Source organism: Osmerus eperlanus, chromosome 17 (assembly GCF_963692335.1).
Source record: "Osmerus eperlanus chromosome 17, fOsmEpe2.1, whole genome shotgun sequence".
Lineage (NCBI taxonomy): Eukaryota > Metazoa > Chordata > Actinopteri > Osmeriformes > Osmeridae > Osmerus > Osmerus eperlanus.
In genome coordinates this window covers 12,207,553-12,233,319 of record NC_085034.1, presented here as the reverse complement: position 1 = coordinate 12,233,319, position 25,767 = coordinate 12,207,553, and the positions used below count along the sequence as shown (strand labels likewise).

At 41.0% G+C, this 25,767-nt stretch overlaps 1 protein-coding gene across 1 annotated transcript in view; it reads left to right on the top strand.

Annotated features, from left to right (window-relative positions):
* The first annotated feature begins 15,207 nt into the window (after positions 1-15,207).
* LOC134037761 (uncharacterized) overlaps positions 15,208-25,767 on the top strand; it is a 49,985-nt gene continuing 39,425 nt past the window's right edge. Inside the window, exons 1-5 of the mRNA XM_062483273.1 lie at positions 15,208-15,296; positions 15,620-15,724; positions 15,986-16,042; positions 16,137-16,295; positions 16,401-16,563. Of these exons, the coding sequence (XP_062339257.1) occupies positions 15,285-15,296; positions 15,620-15,724; positions 15,986-16,042; positions 16,137-16,295; positions 16,401-16,563 (496 nt within the window). The 5' untranslated portion in view covers positions 15,208-15,284. The remainder of the gene's footprint in view (positions 15,297-15,619; positions 15,725-15,985; positions 16,043-16,136; positions 16,296-16,400; positions 16,564-25,767) is intronic.

The window sequence follows — 25,767 nt, the reverse complement described above, 5'->3', positions numbered from 1 at the left end:
CTCGTCACATTTTAATTCAGATGCTGATTTACATGTACTGTTTAGCTGAAATATGAACTGTAAAAACTTACAACAATGGCGGTCAAAGGATTTTGTTCTCTTGTTGGTCATGGCAACCCTGCCCCTGACGCAAGCGGTTCTTAATACGGACCAATCACAGCCAAGGGTTATCCGTAAAATGACGGACGGACGGATAGTCAGGAAAATCAGGAGGTGCACGTAGAGCTCTCCGAGGGTCTCGGAGAGGGCGTTCCTTGACGGAGAGGGCGTTCCCTGTCTCCGTCTCCGTAAAAACGCAGAAGTATAAATCGGCCTTTACACACAATGGCAGGGCGCTGAATTATTCCTCTCCACCTTGGCAGCGTGGCATGTCATTATTATATTAGGCCTACATGTATGATGTTTCAATGGAATAACTTAATTAAAATGACATTCATTTTTTTTTTTATATATATATATTTTAATTGATTTTCCAATGAATAAACAGGAGCACAGGTACATGGAATGTATAACAAAAAAGTATCAAATACCCCTCCCACCCACTTACCCTTCCCAGCCCACCCAAGTCCCTCCCCCCACTCACCCCCCCAACCCACCCAAGCCCCTCCCCCCCAGCCCACCCACCCCATCCACAGGTTCATAAAATGACATTCATTTAAAGAAAGACAACGAAAAAGACAATTACATGTCACCATTGTGACATGTAATGTACATTATGATATACGCTGATATTATTGAGCTAGTACATCTAGCTTAATTATTAAGCTAGTACATCTACTTTCGGAAACAGTAGTCTGCTATTTCATCATGACACTAGAGAGGGTACAATTTCTGGGGAAATTGTAGGGTGTACTTGCTTGCGTCGGTTGCACAGGGGTCCGTTTTTTAATGACATTTTTACAACTGATATTTCTGTATATTTTATATAAAAATGCAAAGGGCCAACTTATTATTTATAAAGATTACATAGATTTAAAAGCATTTTTTTTCGCTGCTCATTTACAACTCAAAATACGAGTGAAGTGTAGAATGAAATATGATGTCTTCTCATTTCCCCTGCAAGAGGCAGCCTCATAGCTGAATCAAAACGAATAAATTTGGCAGACCGGTGTAAAAATGGACCTAATCTCTATGACTTAAATGTACTTTTAAGTTTTCCCTTCTCGTGATATTTTCAGGCATTTAGCCTACTCATATTGCATTAATTCATTAATAAAGAACCCCTTTGAAGATTATTCTACGACGTTACCGGCAGTAGAAGATGGAATCGCGATTCAAACAGTACCATCTGCTAACTGAAAATATGCCCCCAAAAACATAAATAAGCTTCACATTTATTTAGTGGAAAATCGCTCATTCATAAAAAGCTCACTAGTAGCGATCATTGTGAGTAACAACGCAAAATGCGATATAGCCCTGTGTGGAGAAGCTGCCCCGGTAAATTCTACTACTACAGTACAGTACTAGACTACTGCTGTGTTAGTCTTGGTAGCGATTGCGTTGGTTGAATTCGATTTAACGTTCCGTTGTACGGTTTAGGCTGAAATTATTTTCATTAACAGATTGACAAAGTTTAGGCTGTGGCAATGAAGTTCAGGTTAGTAGTCAGATAGTTTCAACTATTGAAAGACTTTTGATTTAAGTAAGGGGAGTGCCGAACATGTTCTGTCGCTGTTTGACTTCCTAAACAGCTGTGTACAGTAGATGTTTTTGTAGTGTGTCTCGCGTAGGCTACAGCGTTGCAGTGAGCAACACTGTTTTGAAACCACAGGGAATTATAATTTCACCAACAAATCGTTTACTTGTAATGTAATGTCATAATAAATCCTACAATGAAAATGTATTTGTGAGGAATGTTTATTTTAACGATTGAAAACAGATGCATCATAGACCACTGTAGTATGTGTTGCCCGGGCAACAGAGGCTAATGCTTCAGTGAAATAGTAGACTACCGTTTCCGAAAGTAGATGTGGGCCTACTTCCTTAATAATATCAGCTAATATTGTACATTGTACATCGCTCTGGATAAGAGCGTCTGCTAAATGACTAAATGTACATTACATTTCACAATTGTGTTTCACATCACAAAGTAAAATGAGTAAATAGTCACCCTGGCCTCTTTGCTTGTGGCGTTTCTGCAGCTGCCTTGCAGTAAAGCTATAGTTAGCCTAGCTATCCCCCAAGTTAACAGATGCGAAACGAATGTTCTGCTACAGGTAGTCACGCGTGTTTTCGTGACGTTAGTGACGTTAGTAACGTCAGTGACTGTGGCTAGCAAATTAGCCACCGTTAGCTTCACTTTTCGCCACAAAAACCTAACTTGAGCCTTAACCATTCAATGGAACGTAAATCCCAATAGAAGCAACTGTCGAACGATCGTGTGGGGACTCGAGGACGCTGACCAGGGTGCTGATCCCCCGGCAAATATATATATATAATATTGTTACGCCTCGCTACGCCACCCAACTCACGCCCGGGGTCTCACGAATTTGCATAGGCTACGTGTGCGGAGAACACACGCTTGGCTACGAGTTAGTCTGAGGCTCCCTCCCGGGAAGGAATCTCCGCACCCAACCAAACCACGACGTCACAGACGCTCACCGGGGCCTCCAAACGCAAACCTCGAGATCTTTTATAGCAGCAAATGTTTATAGGCCCTTTTTTGGGCAACACATCATAGTTTATCGATCACTTATTCCTTGGCTACGTTTCCCTCCCGGTTACAACGCCCTTCCCACCCGATAACAAAAAAACGTTCAAGGGCCCTCGTCCGCCCTTATTCCCCCACGTTAGTTTATCTGTGACGCAACACCGCACCTATCGAGAGAGTATATGTGTCTGAACAGACGAACACTTCAAGACCCTGTTTCGCGTAAACACCAGCTGGGCAGTATTCGTGCCTAAATGACTGGTCGCGATTCCCGGGGAATTCACCTGAGTCTAGGCATGGGGCGCTGAGTGGATCTCTTGGTCTCGAGCGAGGGGCGCACAAATGGGCGGTAGGACAACGACTGTCTTTTCAAATTTTTATTGGCAGATTATTGGAACAGAAACAAAAAGTGCAAAAATAAAATAAAAAAGGAAGCTAAACCTCCTTTGTTAAGGCCGACAAAGAAAATAAGAAAACGCGGACCCTGGGTCACTAGTAAAACAGCAAGTAACAGGAAAAAACCTCGACTGCTCGACTCACGACTCAAGAAGTACAACTCAGAGTGCTCTCTTCACCCCCAACTTTCATTCTTATATCTTTCAATACGGGATGGCCCTGTCTAGACTTTGGGCCATACATGACGCAGGTATCTGTCTATTACACACGTTTCCTGTATTCTCCAAAAAGTCAAATGTGGTTTCATCTATGCAAGCATTTCCTAACCACATCCTCTGCATCTGTCATACTGAAACATTCTGCCTTAAACTTTTACACATTAGCAATTCTACATATCCATTTTAAGATGCACATCTACAAAGTGTTTAAAATTCAAAAAAGGTAAAAAAGGTTCTAAAACATTTGCAAGCTATTTCTTAACATTCTTTAAAACATTATGCAAGCACTTTCTTAAAAACATTTGCCAATGCACATTCTTTCTAATAAAACACATGCGTATGCTAGAGGTCAAAACTCCTCTTAAAAACACCAAACTTAGTATATGTATGCACGGAAAAATGCAAAACCTTTATATATGTATGCAAGCATCTACAACTTTTTTAATGCACAACTTTGATATACGTATGCACAAAGTCAAACACATTTGCCAAATGCACACTTTTCATTAATAAGCATTATTCTTTTTAAGAAATATGCTCTGGGTTTAGGCTTGGCCCAGAAACCTTTACTTGTAAAAAAAAGACATGTGACATGTATGTCACGTCTGTTTTTTTACAAGTAAAGGTTTTACTGAAATTAAAAAGCAAAATGAGATAATAATATGTCTATATTTTGCCATTGACTGCAAAACCGAGTTTACCTTGTCATTGTTGAAAAACGACAGTTTGGTGGGTAAAATGGACATACAGTGAACCTCAAAGTCCATTGACATTTAAATGTTTTCATTTAGCAGACGCTTTTATCCAAAGCGACTTCCAAGAGAGAGCTTTACAAAAGTGCATAGGTCACTGATCATAACAACAACATTGCGGGTAGCCAAACATGAAGCATACATTGTGAAAACCAAATAAGTGCCAATGGGAAGAACCATAAGAGCATGTAGTTAAACAAGTTACAAATTAAACAGCATAAACCTCAAAAAGTACAAGTGTAACTTTAGAAAAAGCAAGCAACAATAATATAATTCACAGCGAGTACAAGAAGTTAAATCAGTTACAACTAATAAGTCCCTCAATAAGAGTCATTGTGTTCCTGGAGGAAGCTAACATCAGGTCCAGCAAATCATCCCTAAGTACCAATGTACTCCCGGTACAAGTGCGTCTTAAGCCTTTTCTTGAAGGTGGGGGGACAGTCAGTGTCTCTGTTGGAGGTGGGGAGGTGATTCCACCATTGGGGGGTGTTACGTACGCCTCTTGGAGGAGGGAACGCAACGCCCCGCTGCTAGTAAGCCCCCCCTAGTGGAGTCAGAGAACGGGTGTGGGGTCGTAGGTGTGAGGAAAGTACACAAAGACTGCGGTACCGTTCACGGGGCTATTTATTTGCCAAAACACGGTAAAATGGGGGAAAGGGCTGGACGGAACCAAAGCAAAGAAAGTAAAAGAAATCACACCCCTAACTCAAGCGCCAGTCGGCGTACTAAACAAAAATACAGGGGATGGTCCGCCCAGATCTTACCTAGTGTGCATAGACAAGGTTTCAGCTACGGGTAATGTATGCCCATGGGCCTCTTGCCTAAGCACTCCCAAGGTGCCTTCCCCTTCCCCCTGGGAACAGAAAAGAATACAGGTTAGGTCTGTCACACAGACTGATAACTGAAAATATGGTTGGCACAAAAGCAAAACGCATAGCACAGTAACACAGTTCACACCGAGAGCAACACAACACCAGACTAACACAGAACAACACAACACCAGACCACAGTCAGCTCTCCCCTCTGTCCCTTGGCAGAGACACAGAGCTTTTATGCAGGGGTGGAGATTGAATCCAGCTGCAATCAATGAGGGGGGGAGGAGCCAGAGCTCCACTCAGAGGGGGATCCTAAAAGGGAAACACAGACAACGCCAACATAGGACTGGGGAACGTAACACGCCCTCCCAAAAACCACAGATACCACACCAGAACGTTAACCCAGTTACGAAGCAGCACGCGACAGCGCATCGGCGACTACGTTCGCCGCACCCTTCACATGCTGGATTGTCAGATTGTAGCCCTGCACAATCAGAGCCCAACGCAGGCGACGGTTCTGATTGTACATTTGTTTCAGAAAGACCAACGGATTGTGGTCGGTGAAGACCACAACAGGTAGGGCACTAGAGCCCACATAAACTTCAAAAAACTGTAAGGCCAGTAGTAGAGCTAGCGTTTCTTGCTCAATGGTGGAGTACCTCGACTGACATGCATTGAATTTACGGGAAAAGAAACTGACAGGTCGGTCTACTCCCTGCGCATCCTCCTGTAAAAGGACTGCACCTACCCCAACCATACTGGCATCTATCTCTAACTTTAAAGGTATATCAAAGTTGGGGGCAGCAAGCACAGGGGCACTGCAGAGTGGGGCAACCCACATGTTGCCCTTGTTAGCTGCATGAGGAATCCAAAATGGTGATGCCCTTATACTTAAAGATCCATCTGCAACAGGCAAATCATGCAACAGGCTGTTAGCATACCTAAACACAGTGTGGTTACATGTATTTTCCCAAATACCTTCCCATAGTTATTTGAACATTTAATCAACCATATACTACATCTTCTGTAGTATGCTAAAAGTGTAGGAATAGCATAGTCAGCAACATCAGGAATTTATGTCACCCGCCCAAATGGTATACAGGACAAGTAACATTGAACTCAGATACAATTGAATTTACAAATCATCCAGTAGAGTGTAGAGCATACATAGAAACCGTATCGAATTGAAAGTGTCTTCCCTTCTCCAGGCTCCTCTCTCTGGTTTCCCATCTGAGTGCTGTCATCTGCTTCATGACTCACACATGGGGGAGAGAGGCATGGTAGCAACAGCAGCCCCTCTCTGGCTTTCTCCACATGTGACTCACCTTTCGACGTCTTCAACACCTCTGGTTGGGTGCTCTTTGGGACCTCCTTCTCGGCGCCCCTGAATTGGAGTGCTCGATGGCGCGGTCCTGGTTCAAATCGGTCCGCTGGAATGGAACCTGCTCCCGGATCAGCCGCTGCAAACGGGTCTCCACCCCCCTTGGTGTACTCCTGGAGGAGTAACCCAGTGGGGATGAGACAAATGACAAGTTGGAGCAGGCATCATTTGGAGGTGCACCTGCTCCTCCACTGGCCCCTGGCTCTCCGTTGGGACCCTTCACCGTGTTGTTCGGTGGAGGGGCTGTTTTGCAGTGTGTCGCATGGATCCATGTTGGCCGACCCTCCACTTTCACAGCTGTTTGAGTCACCAAGAGAACCAGGGGCCTCATGTATAAAGGATTGCGCAGCTTTCATACCAGAAGATGGTGTACGGCCAAAACTCGAAAAGTACCTACGCACAGAAATATTCACATGTATTAAACCAGTCGTACGCCAGGTCCTGCGCACCTTTCCTTTATAAATCACAATCAACGTGAGATTGACCGCACGTGAACGAGCCACTGACCCCGCCTTGCCTCCTACCATAAATGAATATGCAGATGGACTATAAATGCGCTCCTGAGGTCATGTCTTTGTCTGAATTACCGTACTTCTTCGAATAAACGCCGCCCTCGAATAAACGCCGCACCAAAAATGAACGTTAAACGCCGCAGCGTTTATTCGAAGAAATACGGTGACTTTGAGATCGAGGTTCTGACAACAGAGGTGGAGGAGAGAAAATGTGTCCTGTTTGGTGGCCTGTCATCAGGTATTAGCGACAAAAGAAAGTCGGCGGAGTGGAAAACTCACTATTTAAGCCCTTTCTTGTTTTTAACCTGTAGCACTTTGAGATTTAGCTAAATGTAAAGTGCATTACAAATACAATTATTATTATTATAGGGCCATAAATGCTGTGGGTTCAGAGAAGCGGACCATGGCAGAAATTAAGAAGAAATGGTCCGATGTAAAACTTTAAATGAAGAAACGAGTGTTGGCGCATCGTAACAGCATGGCAGCTATAGGGTTAGCGTGACATGCATTTCCTGAGTGATTTTGTCGTTTGTTTGACACCCTCAAGTTTAACAGAAGTTATTAAGTGGTGGCGGATTAAACAGAAGGCTATAGCATTTCCCGTTTTGGGTTTTGGCATTTTGATGTGATCATCCACATTACTGATCAAACTTTTATTGTTATGTTTTTTGAATAGTCAACGTCATAAACGTAGTAGTGGAAACTTTATTTTGTAATGTTTGGTGAGTTTCGGAACTTTTCAGTTAGAATTCGCCATGTTACAGAGCCAGACAAGACTTTGCGGACGGCCCGCACATTCTCACGTCAAGTAAATCTTTATACATCACAAAGTGTGCGTGAAAACCAGCGTACGCAAGCTTTTTGTGCGTACGCAACGTTTATACATGAGGCCCCAGGTGTACGACCCAGATAATGGACGCTACGTCAAGCCGAACAAAACATTATAGAATTATAATGTATTTGTTCAATGAGTGAAACATACAGATGCATATAAATGAAATGTTCCCCTGAGCTGTAACACAGGAGTAAAAATGGACACCAGAGACAGCGGACAGTGAGCTCTCCAACTACTTCTAGCACATTAGCTACCATTTCACCAAAATACCATCATTCTACACCGAGTAACCTAATATCAAGTTAGCGGTTTGCACTAACTCATAGCAGAGATACCTCTGGAAAAGTTATCTGGTATAATTATAAGCACACAGAACTGAGTGATGAACTGCTGGCGGTGGTGGATGGTCCAGGTGCGACCGGAGGAGGAACGGCCGGGAGGGCGATGCTCGGTACGGCTCCGCGCTGCAAGAGAAGCCGTGTGTTCCTGAACCCCGTCTGTCTCTGGTCCATGTTAAAATTAACTGCCGTGAAATAGTGACAGCAGAGGCGACTGTTGGAGTTTAGCCGAAGCTTTACATTCTGTGGCTCTTCACAAAATCAATCCATCTATTTTTCCTTTCCTCGTCAATAGGAAAATTAAACAGCGCTGCAGCGCAGCTGAAGTTCTTGCATCCAGGGAAGATGCAGTTGCGGGTGGAGGGAGACATCCTGAAGCTAACTAGATAGCTGATGTAGGCTACAATAACAGTACAGCAGGAGGAGCCATTCAGTGATCTGACGTAGATGGGTCAAAATGACGTAGATAGGTAATTTTTTGGCTCCGCCCATTAAAACCTGATCTGAAAACGGAAGAGAAACTGTTCTACGGTCAAACTCCACATTTCAGTGCGAAAAAGTTTTAGCTCTTTGCACATGCTTTCAGGAACTCATTTCACACGTATATAATGTACAGAGAAGCAAATCATGGAATTTCCTTACAGGATCTTTAACTAAAATCACATCAAACATCACTGACACATGCATGTTGGAGGGGTTGTAGTTAGGGGGTGCAAATCACTGCCACATTTTTTGAGCCTGCCCGAAGATTGATAAGTTCTGGGAGAGTGTTTGGGAAACTATACAACAAATTTTAGATTTACAAATTCCAAGATCATGTCTATCACTTTATTTGGGAGATATGCTAGAAGAACTAACTAGAACTGATAGATACCTGTTGAAAATATTTACGGCAGCAGCAAAGAAAGCAATCACGTAAATGGTTACAGACCGACTTACCTACTGTGGATAATTGGTTAAATATTAATAAAGAGATCCATGAGATGGAGAGACTAACCTTTCTATTGCGTTTGAGAAATGATTTGTATATTGGAAGATGGACAAAATGGAATCTGCATATGTTTAAGTAGGGGTGTGATTATTGGTTGACTTTTGATATAATTCGCCATTTCATTTTCCTCTCGACTACTGTATATTATGTAAATACTTGTATTTGAATGCTGTAGCGCATGTCACATTAATATGTTGTACAAAATGAATGTCGTTGTGCCGACACTTAACTTGTACTTGTATGGTTGTTCTGCTCACCAGCCACTGTGGCTAGTGGTTTTCCAAAGTTACTAGCCACTCAGTAATTTCATTAGACACAATTTTGTTGTTGGGAAATTAAGTTTTATTTGATTAAAGTTGACTACGGTTTGCTACAATTGACTTGAATAACTAGTTTTACAATCCTTTCACATGTAAATGACCATTGTCAACACCAGATTATAAAATGTATATGTACAAAATATATGAACTAAACTGAAAAAACCCACAAGCAAAACTTGTCAACTTAAATATTTATAAACATAATTATTTTTGTCTAATCAGTTCCGATTCCCAAATGTCCTACAAACAAATGTTTATCTTATATTGTATGTTTGTGTATGTGTGAAAGCGAGAATGAATGTTGAAATGCGTGTGTCTCACGGTCAATGCGTGAGGCTTGAGAACCCTGCAATGAGTTTATTATTTTTAGATGTGTTTTGAGAAGACTAGCCTACAACAGGGTTGCAAACTTTTCAAAAAACCTTGGAGTGAGATTTGGTGGGGCTGTCACAGTTACAGTGAACCCGGCTCCACCCGTGCAGGGTTTAGATCTCGGCACAAGGCAACACAGAAGACTAGTAGAGGCCGACGTACAAAAATATATTTTATTTATTTGTAAAAACAAATATCTCCAGCCCCGCTCAGCCTGATTAGCAACTGGTGCGTCGAAACCCTCCCTCTCCCGTTCCACCCCGCGACAGGGCCAACCAAAATTTTGCTGCGAAACCCAGCCCCGAGACGAGATTTCATGGGTGTTCCGTGTTCGCGCGTCGTGAGCTTGTGTTGCTTCACTCAGTGTATCTGCGCCTCGTCCATTACTGGTTACAACGTTAGCAGAACTACTTGGTCGTTTCCTTCTCAGCGTGAGAAATACAATGTGTGGCGTGAGAGCGTGTGAATTGGTTGAAATGCGAGAGTTGGCAGCCCTGCTACAATAAAAAAAAAATATAGAGATACAGAATTCCACCCGCCAAAGTGGCTAGTAAGACTGCTTTACCCGCCACAGACGAATTCTACCCACATTTGGCGGGTGGGCGGGTGCTAATGTCATGCCCTGTTGTTCAGTACCATTGTCTTTTCACAGAAAAACTCAATAAAATAAAAGTAAAAAAAACTTGGATCTGCCCAGAGCCACTCTGGATCTGGCATAACCAATTGCTAGCGTTCGCCTTAGCCAACTCCTTCACCACTAATGGAGCTAGCTGGAAAATCAAACAAACCCTGTGGGAATCAAAGATTGTTCTTGCTCCGGCTTTAACTTCTCTATATTCGGCAGCGTTGCCACAACGGACCGAATGGCATCGCTCGCATCTTTCTCTGCCGCCATTACGGAATTACAAACTCAAACTAGAGAGGGTACAATTTCTTGGGAAATTGTAGGGTGTGCTTGCTTGTGTCGGTTGCACAGGGGTCCGTTTTTGAATGACATTTTTACAACTGATATTTCTGTATATGTTATATAAAAATGCATACTTATTATTTATAAAGATTACATAGATTAAAAAGCATATTTTTTTTGCTGCTCATTTACAACTGAAAATACGAGTGAAGTGTAGAATGAAATAGATGTCTTCTCATTTCCCCTGCAAGAGGCAGCCTCATCGTTGAATCAAAACGAATAAATTTGGCAGACCTGTGTAAAAATTGACCTAATCTCTATGACTTAAACGTCCTTTTAAGTTTTTCCCTTCTCGTGATATTTTCAAGCATTTAGCCTACTCGTTGCATTCAGTCATTAACAAAGAACCCCCTTTGAAGATTATTCTACGACGTTACCGGCAGGTAGAAGATGGAATCGCGATTCAAACAGTACCATCTGCTAACTGAAAACATGCCCCCCAAAACGTAAATAAGCTTGACATTTATTTAGTGGGAAATCGCTCATTCATAAAAAGCTCACTGGTAGCGATCATTGTCAGTAACAACGCAAAATGCGATATAGCCCTATGTGGAGAAGCTGCCCCGGTAAATTGTACTACTACGGTACACTGCTGTGTTCGTCTTGGTAGCGATTGCGTTGGTTGAATTGGATTTAACGTTCCGTTGTACGGTTTAGGCTGAAATTAATTATTTTCATGAACAGATTGACAAAGTTTAGGCTGTGGCAATGAAGTTCAGGTTAGTAGTTAGATAGACTTTTGATTTAAGTAAGGGGAGTGCCGAACATGTTCTGTCGCCGTTTGACTTCCTAAACAGCTGTGTAGATGTTTTTGTAGTGTCTCGCGTAGGCTACAGCGTTGCAGTGATACACTGGATTGAAACCACAGGTAATGATAATTTCACCCACAAATCGTTTACTGTGAGGAATGTTTATTTTAACGATTGAAAACAGATACATCATAGACCACTGTAGTATGTGTTGCCCGGGCAACACAGGCTAATGTCATGATGCTAATACTTCAGTGAAATAGTAGACTACTGTTTCCGAAAGTAGATGTACTTCGTTAATAATATCAGCTTACATTGTACATTACACATCACAATTGTGTGTCATGTCACAAAGTAAAATGAGTAAATAGTTATCACCCTGGCCTCTTTGCTTGTGGCGTTTCTGCAGCTGCCTTGCAGTAAAGCTATAGTTAGCCTAGCTATCCCCCAAGTTAACAGATGCGAAACGAATGTTCTGCCAAAGATAGTCACGCGTGTTTTCGTGACGTTAGTAACGTCAGTGACTGTGGCTAGCAAATTAGCCACCGTTAGCTTCACTTTTCGCCACACAAACTTAACTTGAGCCTAAACCATGCAACGGAACGTAAATCCCAATAGAAGCAACTCAATGGCTACAAAGACGAAACTTTTGACACCTAGGTTGTGTATGTAGGCCAAATATTGACTGAGTTTTAGGGGGGCAAAAAGAAATAAAAATAATAATATATATGTGAGAGAACAAAGGTTGTGCCCTTGCCGAAGGCAAAGCACACCCAACTAGCGCACGACATCAACGTCATCGTTCTTAGCCACTCCCTCTGTTCGCTGATTGGAGTGGTAAAAAGTTTACCGGAGACATCTGACCAATATACCTCAAGCCCAGACGCAGTACAGAAGCACAATGAAAATTTAGCGGAAGTACGTAGGAGGTTAGAGCCAGGCTACCGAAACCCTAAGCTCATGTATAATGTTTTTAAAATAAATGTATGAACTGCAGTAATTCAGTGTGGTGATTAAAAAAAAATTGCAATTATCAGTCAAGATAGCTTATACATGTAAGTTGAAACACATTTGGAATTTAAATCTTCTTAACTTGAAATGTAAAATATAGTGGTGAGACTCTTATCGGGCGATAAAAAAAATATTGCCGTTAATATATTCTCAAAGTTGGGTTGGGAGCTGGGTCTATACTACGCAAGCTATGATGACTTTCACATTGATATTTTAGCACGGATGTATACCTAGCCGAATTTGCACTGTAGGGGGCGAGAACGAGTCTTCGAACCTGTGTGTATGCCTTGTGTATGAAATTATCACATCAAACGTGACGTGCTAACATGGATGCAGCTATGAAGCCGCCTGGTTTGCTTCAGGGAAAATGTATTTTTAAGAAGCTTCCCAATGGAAACCTTGACAAGACTAAGGTTGTTTGCACCTTGCGGTATTAGTTTACTGTAGGAGTTCTTCCAGTCTCAAATACCACCTAAACGCAAAGCATCCCTTAGCTAATGCGGAAGATGCCGGGCCAAGCACTGATGTAGCGCAGTGGAAGAGTCGTCGTCAAACTACAATGTTTGAGTGCAACCGAGGCAAGCCCGTCATCACAGCTCTATCAGCCAAGCTAACTTACATTTACATTTAGTCATTTAGCAGACGCTCTTATCCAGAGCGACTTGCAGTAAGTACAGGGACATTCTCCCCGAGGCAAGTAGGGTGAAGTGCCTTGCCCAAGGACACAACGTCATTTGGCATGACCGGGAATCGAACTGGCAACCTTCAGAATACTAGCCCGCTTCCCTCACCGCTCAGCCACCTGACGCCCCCCTAACAGTTAATAAACACAAGTACATCTTATTGAACATAAATTATTTTCATCACCAATTATCATAGTATAACAGCTTTCTCAAGCAGTTTGTGATGCATTTTGGAAACAGGAGATGAGCTCCTGGTCTAATGCGCCACCTGGCTTGAGAAACCCGTTCTCAAAGACTTACTTTTAGTCATTATTTGGATAGCACACATATTCTGAATGCCTTTGGCGGAATTCAAATGAGCCATTTTAATCTAGATTAATGCCAAGATTACAGTGAGATTAATCTAGATTTAAAAAAATGTATTTATGCCCACCATTAGTAAAATATTATAAATGTGGTTAAGTCAGGGGGACAGGTGGGACGAGGGAGTCAGGTGGCTGAGCGGTGAGGGAGTCGGACTAGTAATCCGAAGGTTGCCAGTTCGATTCCCGGTCATGCCAACTGACGTTGTGTCCTTGGGCAAGGCACTTCACCCTACTTGCCTCGGGGGAATGTCCCTGTACTTACTGTAAGTCGCTCTGGATAAGAGCGTCTGCTAAATGACTAAATGTAAATGTTAAGTTGTTTTAACTTGAAACTTTAACTTGAAATAAATGCAAAATATTTCAGTTAAACTAGGTGAAGGATTTTTTCTTGCATTGATGAAGTAAAATAATAATTTGTTTCAACTCAAAGTATGAAGTTGAAGCAAGTGGGGAGTCAGGTGGCTGAGCGGTTAGATAATCGGGCTAGTAATCAGAAGGTCGCTGGTTCGATTCTCGGCCGTGTCAAATGACGTTGTGTCCTTGGGCAAGGCACTTCACCCTACCTGCCTCGGGGGAATGTCACTGTACTTACTGTAAGTCGCTCTGGATAAGAGTGTCTGCTAAATGACTAAATGTACTAAATGTAAATGTACTAAGTGATGAAAAGTTGAATCAACTAAAAAAACTTTGTTTGGAACTAGAACATTGTTGTTGTATCAACCTTATGAACTTTAATTTGAGAGTTGAAACAAAGGCAATCTTCAAATTGAGTGAACTTGCATTTTCAAGGCAACAGGTGGACTAACATGAAATGTTTTACAGTGTACAGTAGATCAAGCCACCACTGTATTTTTATGTGTAAAGTCAGTCAGTTTACAGTAGCCTCTGTGTATTTTACCTCCTTGAGTTGTAGACACACATCTCAAAACTGGAACTCAGAACTGGTTGAACCACGCAACTAACTTTCCTTTTGCTTGACCTAAATCAAGTCAAATCAGGGTTTCAAATCAGAATAGTTTTTTCCTATCAGAATTTCTATTTTATAAAATTTCTAGTTTTACGTTCCACCTTAAAATTATCATTACCGAACCGGTTAGGACAAAAATGAAATATTGGTTATATTGTTCAATGAAGGACTGAGTGATATCACAATATGTATCTTTTGGATATGTATATTTTGATAGATATTTTACTCTTTCGATGACACAAAACATTATAAAACCGTATTGCATCAGAAATTAGGAGCTAGCCAGCATTCATGCCCTAAAGAAACTTTTTGAGGCAAACCGATCCATTGACTGTGGTAGTTGCCAGCTGTCGACTACAAGTCACGAATGTGAAAAAATTCACCTACCTTAATTCTCTGATAATAAAGTCCAAGAGGCCATGTGCTATTTGTTATTTGTATTTTGTATATGCGACTGTTTTCCTGTTTCTGTATTCAAATTCAACTAGATGGTTTTGTATGCTGTGATACTTTGCCAAATTGACATTTTATTTTTAAAAGTGATATTAAAAAAATACAACATAATGACAAGCATGTTATATTAGTATTAGTCTCACTGCAGGTATAAAAATAAAAATTTGACAATTAAGTACTTTTATTTTGGAGATTGTCAAAGCTCTAGGCCTATGTTTTTCACATTTAAACTGACGGGGGAAAAAAACAACTTCTAAGGAATGAGTAACTCTGTCACTTTCTGTCTGTGCGTGTGTCTGCATGAGAATCTATGAATGGTTGTTACACAAAGACAGTTACAGTAGTGCCCGTAGGCGACTTTCTGAACACTAGAAAGGCCTCAGCAGTTCCGTAAGGACAGCCGGCATCTGTCTATGTAGTTCCTGGTGTACATACATCACCAAGCCCTCTTTAAGAATGAAGAAATACTTGACTTAATCCTTGTATGTGACTCTGCAAACAAGTTCCATATGAAGAGAAAGGTGAGTTCAGTATATTTGTTTTATTTCATTCATGCTTACATTTTCATTTTGGGGATTAGTGTAATTAAGGGGAATCACATAATGATCAGCCTAAACTAGATCATCATACCTCAACTGTCTCTTTCCTGTTATTTCCCATTATTGTTTGAGCATCTCATAAAGCACACAAATCGCATACTATAATTAATGTATGTGTGTTTCTGTACATCAAAATATTTATTGTTTGAACAAAACATATTTTGAAATCAATCCTCATTACTTGAGGGTAACTCCTTGCACTTAAATGAAAATAATACAGTTTCTTGTGTGTTTTTTTCTGTCAGATTTGGACAATTTGTGTCCTCCTTTGTCTATTCTTGAGTCTTGAGTGTTGCCATGGAGTTTCTGGGAACCCAATAACAAATGATGTGAGCAGACTGTTGTTACTGGTAAGAGCGCAGCAATCACGAGTAGCCATAGCGTATTGTCCATAAGATCTGCTGTAAATCTGTTTAAGAGTGTACTTGGTCCATCTGTGTATGTATGTGCACATACTTTTTCCCAATTTTCAAACATTTAAATCATTAGTGACTATGATCTACCAAAATTATGAACAATGCCCACTGGTTAATTATATATCTAGATCTTTGAATACATTTTTTTGTGTAATTAGATTTATTTTAATTATTATTAAAAAACATTTTTTACAGAAACAGAATATTCCAAAGAATTATGAGATTCCTATACATTATATTCCCAAAGAATTGGTGAGTGACATCTCATAAACTACTTAAAAATAAACTGATTATTACATGTCATTATTCCAGAACTATGATTTGTAATGTGTTACCCCTTGTCCAGTGTGGTATGTGCTGGGTTATATTAAATAGCTATCCTTTGGAGCAAAGCCTTAAGGATCTGGCCCAGATGTTTGGTGCTATCTCTTCTAACAAAGACGAGATAATCATCTTCATTACAATGCTACAGAGTCTACGCTTCCAGCTTGATCATGAGGAGTTGGTAATACGGTGACATTTTATTTAGTTTAACATCTATAAACATAGTTTGCTCACTACAGTAAATAATCCAAACATCCTTCAATTTGTTTTTTTTCTCTTTCACCAGGAGGCAACAATGCAAGTCTTCCAGTGCCACTACAGGGAGGAGAAATGGATATCTGGACAATATTTTGACTATGTCAGAGAGCTTTTAGATTCTGCAGCTCACATGGCAAGAGGATTTCGCTGTAAGCCTCCTCCATGTCCAGCCTCATACATTCACTTACCAGGTAAGAATCTGCTGCAACTTGCCCCAACATAAGTAACAATCATCCTCAATAATGAACACAAAACTGTCTCAACACAAACTGAACCTCGTTACCTTTATCAATTTTTATATCATACTTCCCTCCAACCTCTACTTCCAGCGAAGGACTGTAACTGGGCAAGAGGGACTCAGAACATGACACAGTGAGAAGTTAGGATTTATTAACTGTAACTCCACACAGCAAAAATAGCAGATAAGATGAGTAAAAAGTGTTATAAAACAATAGTCACCTTTTTGTAATTCAGATTGATGTCACAAAATATTTGAACAATCCAATGTTAAGTTAAAGTAAACTTATTTTGAGAAAAGAAATCTGCCCACAAGAAATAATAATTTTTTTGAAACCATGTGTGCTACAATTATTGACTCTAGCCCTTGTACAAAGCTTCCAAACAACCCACATTCATAGAATCTGTCAAATCCAACTTTATATCTCAAGAATTACATTTTGAGGCAGCAGACTGGCAGAAGTTAATGTTTCCTAGCTACATAAATCCTTGAATTGGCAGCTGACTTTACACACAATGTGAATGAAAATAATTTGAGACAAGCATACCCATCCTTCAAACCTGTCACTAGATAAATATGACTTTGCTTTGATAAATATGACTTATGGTTGCATGGTTTATCAAAACATGTTTGATGTGCAATACGATATAATTTGTATAAGATCAATCAGACCTTAATCAGTCTTGCTGTCAGACACATTTAGTTGATCTTTCACAACCAAAAGGTTTGCCACTTCTAATCGGCATTGGTTGATGAGTACAGTATAGGAAGTAGAAAGGAGAACATAGATTCAGAAAATGAAGTAAGGCTGAATAAAAATCCCAAGCAAAATATTTATAGCATGCCGTCCACCAGTACACATTTTCTGTTTTTCTCAATTGCAAGATCCACATTTGTCCAAATAGAATGCCCTTTTTAAAAACAATTAACAAACAGCCTCAAACAAAAAATAACACTCAAAACAAACAATACATGACATAAAAATCAACTACCTCCAACAAAACAAGTTATTATACACAATCTTAAAGACTAAATGCAACTATCAATGGTAACTAACTTAGTTCACCCTCTTTTACAGACATACTCAAATCCCCTCCACACAAAGAATGCACAAATTCCTCTGAAATAACTTGAAACGGTCAAAGTTTACTGTCATCCACCACTGTTTATTCCATATATAATAGAAATCAGACTTTTCTTTTGATTTTGTTTTCCGTTTTTGTAAAGACGACATTTATTTAATGGGACTTTTATTTCCTAATGCCACATACATTTCCGAACACCACATTTTATGTCTGTGCTGTATTTATTTCCAATTCAACATGCAAAGGAGAGGGGCGTGGTTATCTTCCAATACAGCTGCACAAGATCAAAGGAAGATAGGGACACCTAGATCAGGGGTCGGCAACCCGCGGCTCTTTAGCGCCGCCCTAGTGGCTCCCTGGAGCTTTTTCAAAAATATGAAAATGGAAAAAGATGGTGTGAACTAATTTTTTTTTAAATTATTAAAACAGAAATGTTGAAAAAATATTTATTATACACATTTTTACAGCAAAATGTGTATGTGTATAATATTTTATTTCAACATTTCTGTCAACGAAGATTTACGTCATAGCCTGCGACACACGTTTCTTTCAGCTCGGCGTAATGCCAGACAGGTGGCTGTTGCAAACAAACCGGCGGGTGTGTCATGGGCCATGGATCCCAAAGGGAAAAAGAGAAAGATAGCTGAGGAGAACAGAGGATTCAACAGTTTTTGGACCGAATCATTTGCTTTCATTGCCAATGCGGAAGGATTGCCTGCATGTTTGCTTTGTAATGAGAAGTTGTCAAATAACAAAAAGAGTAACAGACATTTCCAGGGAAGGCATGCTACATTTGCAGCCGAGTACCCAGTTGGGAGTGAGAGAAAAAGTGCGATTGCATGAATGCTCATTATGTATTTGTAGCCTACTTATCATTTTGATAGTACTATAGCTAATAAAGACCAATTATCACCCTACGTCACACCACTGTCAAGCATGCTCAACTGCGCATGTCGGCTGCAAAGGACGGACTTCTCCCAGGTATACACTTGGATCAGGTCATCATATATCTCTGGCCACTGGATTTCAGAGCTTGACATTAACTTTTTGAGGCACTTGTCCTTTGAACAAATACATTTACTTTTCATTTGTCCATGCACAAAAGTCACTTGACCCCCGATACCTTAAATATCCTGACCGAGTGATAGGGCAAAACTAGCCTGGCTAACGGAGGTCACTTTCTCAGGCAAATGACGAATGAAACAGGCTCGGTTAAAGAAATCCGAGATGTTGGCTATCTTCAGCAGGCTCATATCTCCAAAAGGTAGTCCTCCCTGACGTTTTTACTGTAGAATGGAGTGAACGGGCAAAACTAGGCTGGCTCGGGCAAAACTAGCCTGGCTAACCAAGGTCGCTTTCTCAGGCAAATGATGAATGAAACGGGCTTGGTTAAAGAAATCCGAGATGCTGGCTATCTTCAGCAGGCTTGTATCTACAAAAGGCAGTCCTCCCTGACGTTTATAGTGGAGAATGGAGTGAAATACAACATTGTGCACACTGCCAGTGAGCGACCCGAGTGACTGAGGCTAACAACGTCAAAACAGTGTAACGGGGACACAGTCTCACTCAGATTGCCAGTTTTACACAAATCACAAAAATAATCGGACCAGCTGGCTAAAAGCAGAATTCCCATATCTCTTTAAAGCTGCCCTGCTTGACTTTTAAGGTGTATAATTGGGTGTGCTCAAGCCTTCGGCGAGAGCACAACCTTTGTTCTCGCACATATATATTTATTTATTTATTATTGTTTATCTTCGCCCCCCTAAGGATCAGTCAATATTTGGACTACATACACAACGGCGGTGTCAAAAGGTTCGTCTTGGTAGCGATTGCGTTGGTTGTATTTTTATTTACGTTCCGTTGCATGGTCTAAGTAGAAATTGCGTTTTTGTGGTGAAAAGTGAAGCTAACGGTGGCTAATTTGCTAGCCACAGTCACTGACGTTACTAACGTCACTAACGTCACGAAAACGCGTGACTACCTGTAGCAGAACATTCGTTTCACATCTGTTAACTTGGGGGATAGCTAGGCTAACTATAGCTTTACTGCAAGGCAGCTGCAGGAACGCCACAAGCAAAGAGGCCAGGGTGATAACTATTTACTCATTTTACTTTGTGATGTGAAACACAATTATGAAATGTAATGTACAATATTAGCTGATATTATTAAGGAAGTAGGCCCACATCTACTTTTGGAAACGGTAGTCTACTATTTCACTGAAGCATTAGCATCATGACATTAGCCTCTGTTGCCCGGGCAACACATACTACAGTGGTCTATGATGCATCTGTTTTCAATCTTTGAAATAAACATTCCTCACAAATACATTTTCGTTGTAGGATTTATTATGACATTACATTACAAGTAAACGATTTGTGGGTGAAATGATCATTACCTGTGGTTTCAAACCAGTGTTGCTCACTGCAACGCTGTAGCCTACGCGAGACACTACAAAAACATCTACACAGCTGTAGGAAGTCAAACGGCGACAGAACATGTTCGGCACTCCCCTTACTTAAATCAAAAATCTATCTAACTACTAACCTGAACTTCATTGCCACAGCCTAAACGTTGTCAATCTGTTCATGAAAATAATTTATTTCAGCCTAAACCGTACAACGGAACGTTAAATCCAATTCAACCAACGCAATCGCTACCAAGACGAACACAGCAGTAGTCTACTAGTACTGTACCGTAGTAGTACAATTTACCGGGGCACTGGGCAGCTTCTCCACACAGGGCTATGTCGCATTTTGCGTTGTTACTGACAATGATCGCTACCAGTGAGCTTTTTATGAATGAGCGATTTTCCACTAAATAAATGTCAAGCTTATTTAGCTACGTTTTGGGGGGCATATTTTCAGTTAGCAGATGGGACTGTCTGAATCGCGATTCCATCTTCTACTGCCGGGTAACGTCGTAGAATAATCTTCAAAGGGGGTTCTTTATTAATGAATGAATGCAGTGAGTAGGCTACATGCCTGAAAATATCACGAGAAGGGAAAAACTTAAAATTACGTTTAAGTCATAGAGATTATGTCAATTTTTACACCGGTCTGCCAAATTTATTCGTTTTGATTCAACGATGAGGCTGCCTCTTGCAGGGGAAATGAGAAGACATCTATTTCATTCTACACTTCACTCGTATTTTCAGTTGTAAATGAGCAGCAAAAAAAAATGCTTTTAAATCTATTTAATCTTTATAAATAATAAGTATGCATTTTCATATAAAATATACAGAAATCAGTTGTAAAAATGTCATTCAAAAACGGACCCCTGTGCAACCGACGCAAGCAAGCACACCCTACAATTTCCCCAGAAATTGTACCCTCTAGTTGACTGTAAAACTGTAAAATTATGAACTTTGTGACGTGAAGACATAGCTGCCGCATAAGATGCGGTCTAACGGGGGACATTCTCACTCAAATTTCAAGACTTTCGTAACCCAAATCAAAATTCTGATGTGACAGATCAATGGGGAATCGACTTTTCTCTTAAAGGCTGTCCTTCTCGACCTTTTTGGTCTTTTTAAATCGTACTATTTGTATAATCCGTGTACTTCTCTAACCATTATAAAGGCTATCCTTTCCCGGTTTTCTGCAGCCACATTGCGCGCGCATCCCGAATGTTTACAAACAAATAATTGGTCTATAGACACTTACAGCATGTGTTGCCTTCATTATAAGGCATATATAAGGCTTTTAATTTTTTGCGGCTCCAGACAGATTTGTTTTTTTGGTCCAATATGGCTCTTTCAACATTTTGGGTTGCCAACCCCTGACCTAGATGATGATGATGTCAGAGATCACATGCTGGCCTTAGTAGATAGAATTGATCAGCATGGCTTGTCAGGGGATATCATCTTGGCACACATTGAAGATTTTGTAAATGAACTTGGGCGGATAAGTGCTCTACAAAACATAGACATCGATCACAAAGTCTTAAATAGTTTAAGACTGATTGAGCACCTTGTTCGTGTGCAAGATGTACAGGTTGGTAGTATGGGGATGATTAGTGCCAGGTAATGTTAGCTAACAAAGCTAGCAACCGTCACTACGCCTAACAAAGAAGACAATCACTGCCACCGCTACGTCGCTACTTCTCCAAAGCAGACAATCACTGCCACCGCTAGTCTGCCATTATGTGGATAGCCATTGTTGTGCCTGAACGTGTTCAGTGAACGAAGATGAACGATACTGTGAACGCGTTCATTCTGGTGTCTGTGAACGGCACGTTCACTCTTTTTAATTTTGTTGCCAGAGGTGCCAGATTTCTAGAGACTTCCAAGCGAAAAACACCGTTGACAGTACTGTATCCAGGGTTGCCCAACCAGTCAATCGCTGCGTGTGCTTTCTTCTACTGTCTATGCCTGGCAAGTGTGAGAGCGCCGAAGTTGCGAAGAGGCCGAGAGCGGTATTGAAGACAGATAGAGATTTCAATCTGGCAACGGCAGCCACCAGTGTCGCACCGTCTGGGGTTCTATATGGGCTGTGGAAATAATTTAGAAAAATTATAGCCCGCAATATATTGAAACAAATAACTGAACTACTTCATTTTTTGGAGCTGTGAACTTAGTTCAACATTTTAAATTATGAACTATGAACTGAACTAGTTCCTTTAAAAATTTGTGAACTATGAACTGAACTAGTTCATGTAGAAAGTGAACTTTCCCAACACTGTGGATAGCTAGGTCGATAAGAAGGCAGCTAGTTAACTAGCTGTGAAGCCAGACCATTGAAGACAATACTCATACCTTTTGGATTTACTGCTTCAAAAAGTGAAGCGATCCTTTGATTAAAGTCAAGTTTCTTAACGCATTGTCAATATTTGTAATGAAAAGTTGCAACTAACTAAACTAGAGAGGGTACAATTTCTGGGGAAATTGTAGGGTGTGCTTGCTTGCGTCGGTTGCACAGGGGTCCGTTTTTGAATGACATTTTTACAACTGATATTTCTGTACATTTTATATAAAAATGCATACTTATTTATAAAGATGACATAGATTTAAAAGCATTTTTTTTTGCTGCTCATTTACAACTGAAAATACGAGTGAAGTGTAGAATGAAATAGATGTCTTCTCATTTCCCCTGCAAGAGGCTGCCTCATCGTTGAATCAAAACGAATAAATTTGGCAGACCGGTGTAAAAATTGACCTAATCTCTATGACTTAAACGTCATTTTAAGTTTTTCCCTTGTGATATTTTCAGGCATTTAGCCTACTCATTGCATTCATTCATTAATAAAGAACCCCCTTTGAAGATTATTCTACGACGTTACCCGGCAGTAGAAGATGGAATCGCGATTCAAACAGTACCATCTGCTAACTGAAAATATGCCCCCCAAAACGTAAATAAGCTTGACATTTATTTAGTGGAAAATCGCTCATTCATAAAAAGCTCACTGGTAGCGATCATTGTCAGTAACAACGCAAAATGCGATATAGCCCTGTGTGGAAAAGCTGCCCCGGTAAATTGTACTACTACGGTACAGTACTAGACTACTGCTGTGTTCGTCTTGGTAGCGATTGTGTTGGTTGAATTGGATTTAACGTTCCGTTGTACGGTTTAGGCTGAAATTAATTATTTTCATGAACAGATTGACAACGTTTAGGCTGTGGCAATGAAGTTCAGGTTAGTAGTTAGATAGACTTTTGATTTAAGTAAGGGGAGTGCCGAACATGTTCTGTCGCCGTTTGACTTCCTAAACAGCTGTGTAGATGTTTTTGTAGTGTCTTGTGTAGGCTATGAGCTACAGTACACTGGTTTGAAACCACAGGTAATGGTAATTTCACCAACAAATCGTTTACTAATGTCAGAATAAATCCTACAACGAAAATGTATATGTGAGGAATGTTTATTTTAACGATTGAAAACAGATAACGCTACATCATAGACCACTGTAGTATGTGTTGCCCGGGCAACACAGGCTAATGTCATGATGCTAATACTTCAGTGAAATAGTAGACTACTGTTTCCGAAAGTAGATGTACTTCCTTAATAATATCAGCTTATATTGTACATTACACATCACAATTGTGTTTCATATCACAAAGTAAAATGAGTAAATAGTTATCACCCTGGCCTCTTTGCTTGTGGCGTTTCTGCAGCTGCCTTGCAGTAAAGCTATAGTTAGCCTAGCTATCCGCCAAGTTAACAGATGCGAAACGTATGTTCTGCCAAAGGTAGTCACGCGTGTTTTCGTGACGTTAGTGACGTAGTGACGTTAGTAACGTCAGTGACTGTGGCTAGCAAATTAGCCACCGTTAGCTTCACTTTTCGCCACAAAAACGTAACTTGAGCCTAAACCATGCAACGGAACGTAAATCCCAATAGAAGCAACTCAATCGCTACCAAGACGAAACTTTTGACACCTAGGTTGTCTATGTAGGCCAAATATTGACTTGAGTTTTAGGGGGGCAAAAAGAATAATAATAATATATATGTGAGAACAAAGGTTGTGCTCTCGCCGAAGGCTTGAGCACACCCAATAAGACGTGTCCAGACCAAGACCCATTCAACACGGTACACAATACCCAAACCCAGATATTATAATTTATGTAATTCTTCAATATTAAATCAAACCACTACCACTCGACTCGTTTAAATGACCAGTCAGTGACAAAATGGGTTTGGCTGTTCAGGTCTCTGCCAATACAGCCCAACACTAGCTAGCTGAAATAGCCACACTGATGATGTCCTTTCATTATTTTCCCCATTGGTAGCTAGCCAGCCACTTGGCCTACAGTTGCCGACTTGAGACATACCACCTAATCTAATGGAAGACGTAGCGGTGGCAGTGATTGTCTGCTTTGCAGGCGTAGCAACGTAGCGCCCAGTGGCAGTGGTTAGCTTTGCAGATGAGTTACACGTCACATGAGCTAATGCAATGTTTACAAAGGTAACTTCAGTGCTACGTCGCACTCGCTATCAAAGACAAAGTCCACACACATACTAGGTCGCCGCCATCACTCCCATTGGGAACCAATGATAATAAGGCAGAGACGACACGGACATTGTGGGACATTGTGGGCAAAGCTTGTCTACATTGTATGCTTTTCGGCCGTGCGAGGGCACTTGTCACCCCCCATACAGGTAGCCCCTTGTACTAGCACAGGTGCTGGACGCCCGGTGGTTTCCGTAAGCATGCGAGCTGTGCGTTCACCTAACAGCAGCAGCTGCTGTCGGCCTCTATCACCAGATTCATCACAAATTCACAAGCATTATTGGCGATTTTCAAGTCGCATCACATATTTGCTGCTGTAGGCTAAGAAAATAAAACATTTGCAAGCTTGCATGAAGTGGGATTCGATCGCACTAGAGCAAAACCCTTAACCCTTACGCCTGGGACACACTGGCTGCGAAGCGCCTGGACGCGCCGCGCAGCGCCACGATCGGCTACGACTGAGCAAAAGCTGTTCACACCAGATGCGCATTTCTCCGCGCCGGTCACCAAGCCTTTCAGCTACTCTGAGCTTTCCTTTACGCTGACATGGTACATAAACATGGCATTGGCTATATCCCAGCATTGATCCTTATCTACGTTGTCCTTGTAAAATTGTTGCTGACATACAACAACTCCCTGTGCTTTTCAACTTTGAGAATTCATTTGATGCTGATTTTAGAAATCTACTTGGGGGTTCTCTCTCAGTAGGCTATGTCTGCTTGTGTGTTGTGTGCAACGCGTGACAACTCGTTTCTCTCAAACAAACAAAACAACTACGGGCATGCTAGCTCAACGGATCTATCCGTTTATTTTCATTCGTTTTCATCAGGGTAACCACATGTAAAGGACGTTCGTTACCAACATTGTGTAATTATAAAGTCTACAACTTTACAAATGTTCACCGTAGTCTACAATTAATGGAGTAAAATCTTAATAACATGTTTTTTTATTCAAATATATCAACTAATATGGTGTATTTCATCATCCTGCAGCCGATTTCACAAGCGTCTCGCAAAAAAATTCGACCAGCTGCCGAAACGATCGCTGCAGATCGCAGGCGATCGCAGGCAAACGCAGCGCTTCGCAGCCAGTGTGGTCGGTCCCATTTGATAACATGGGCGCATGTTATC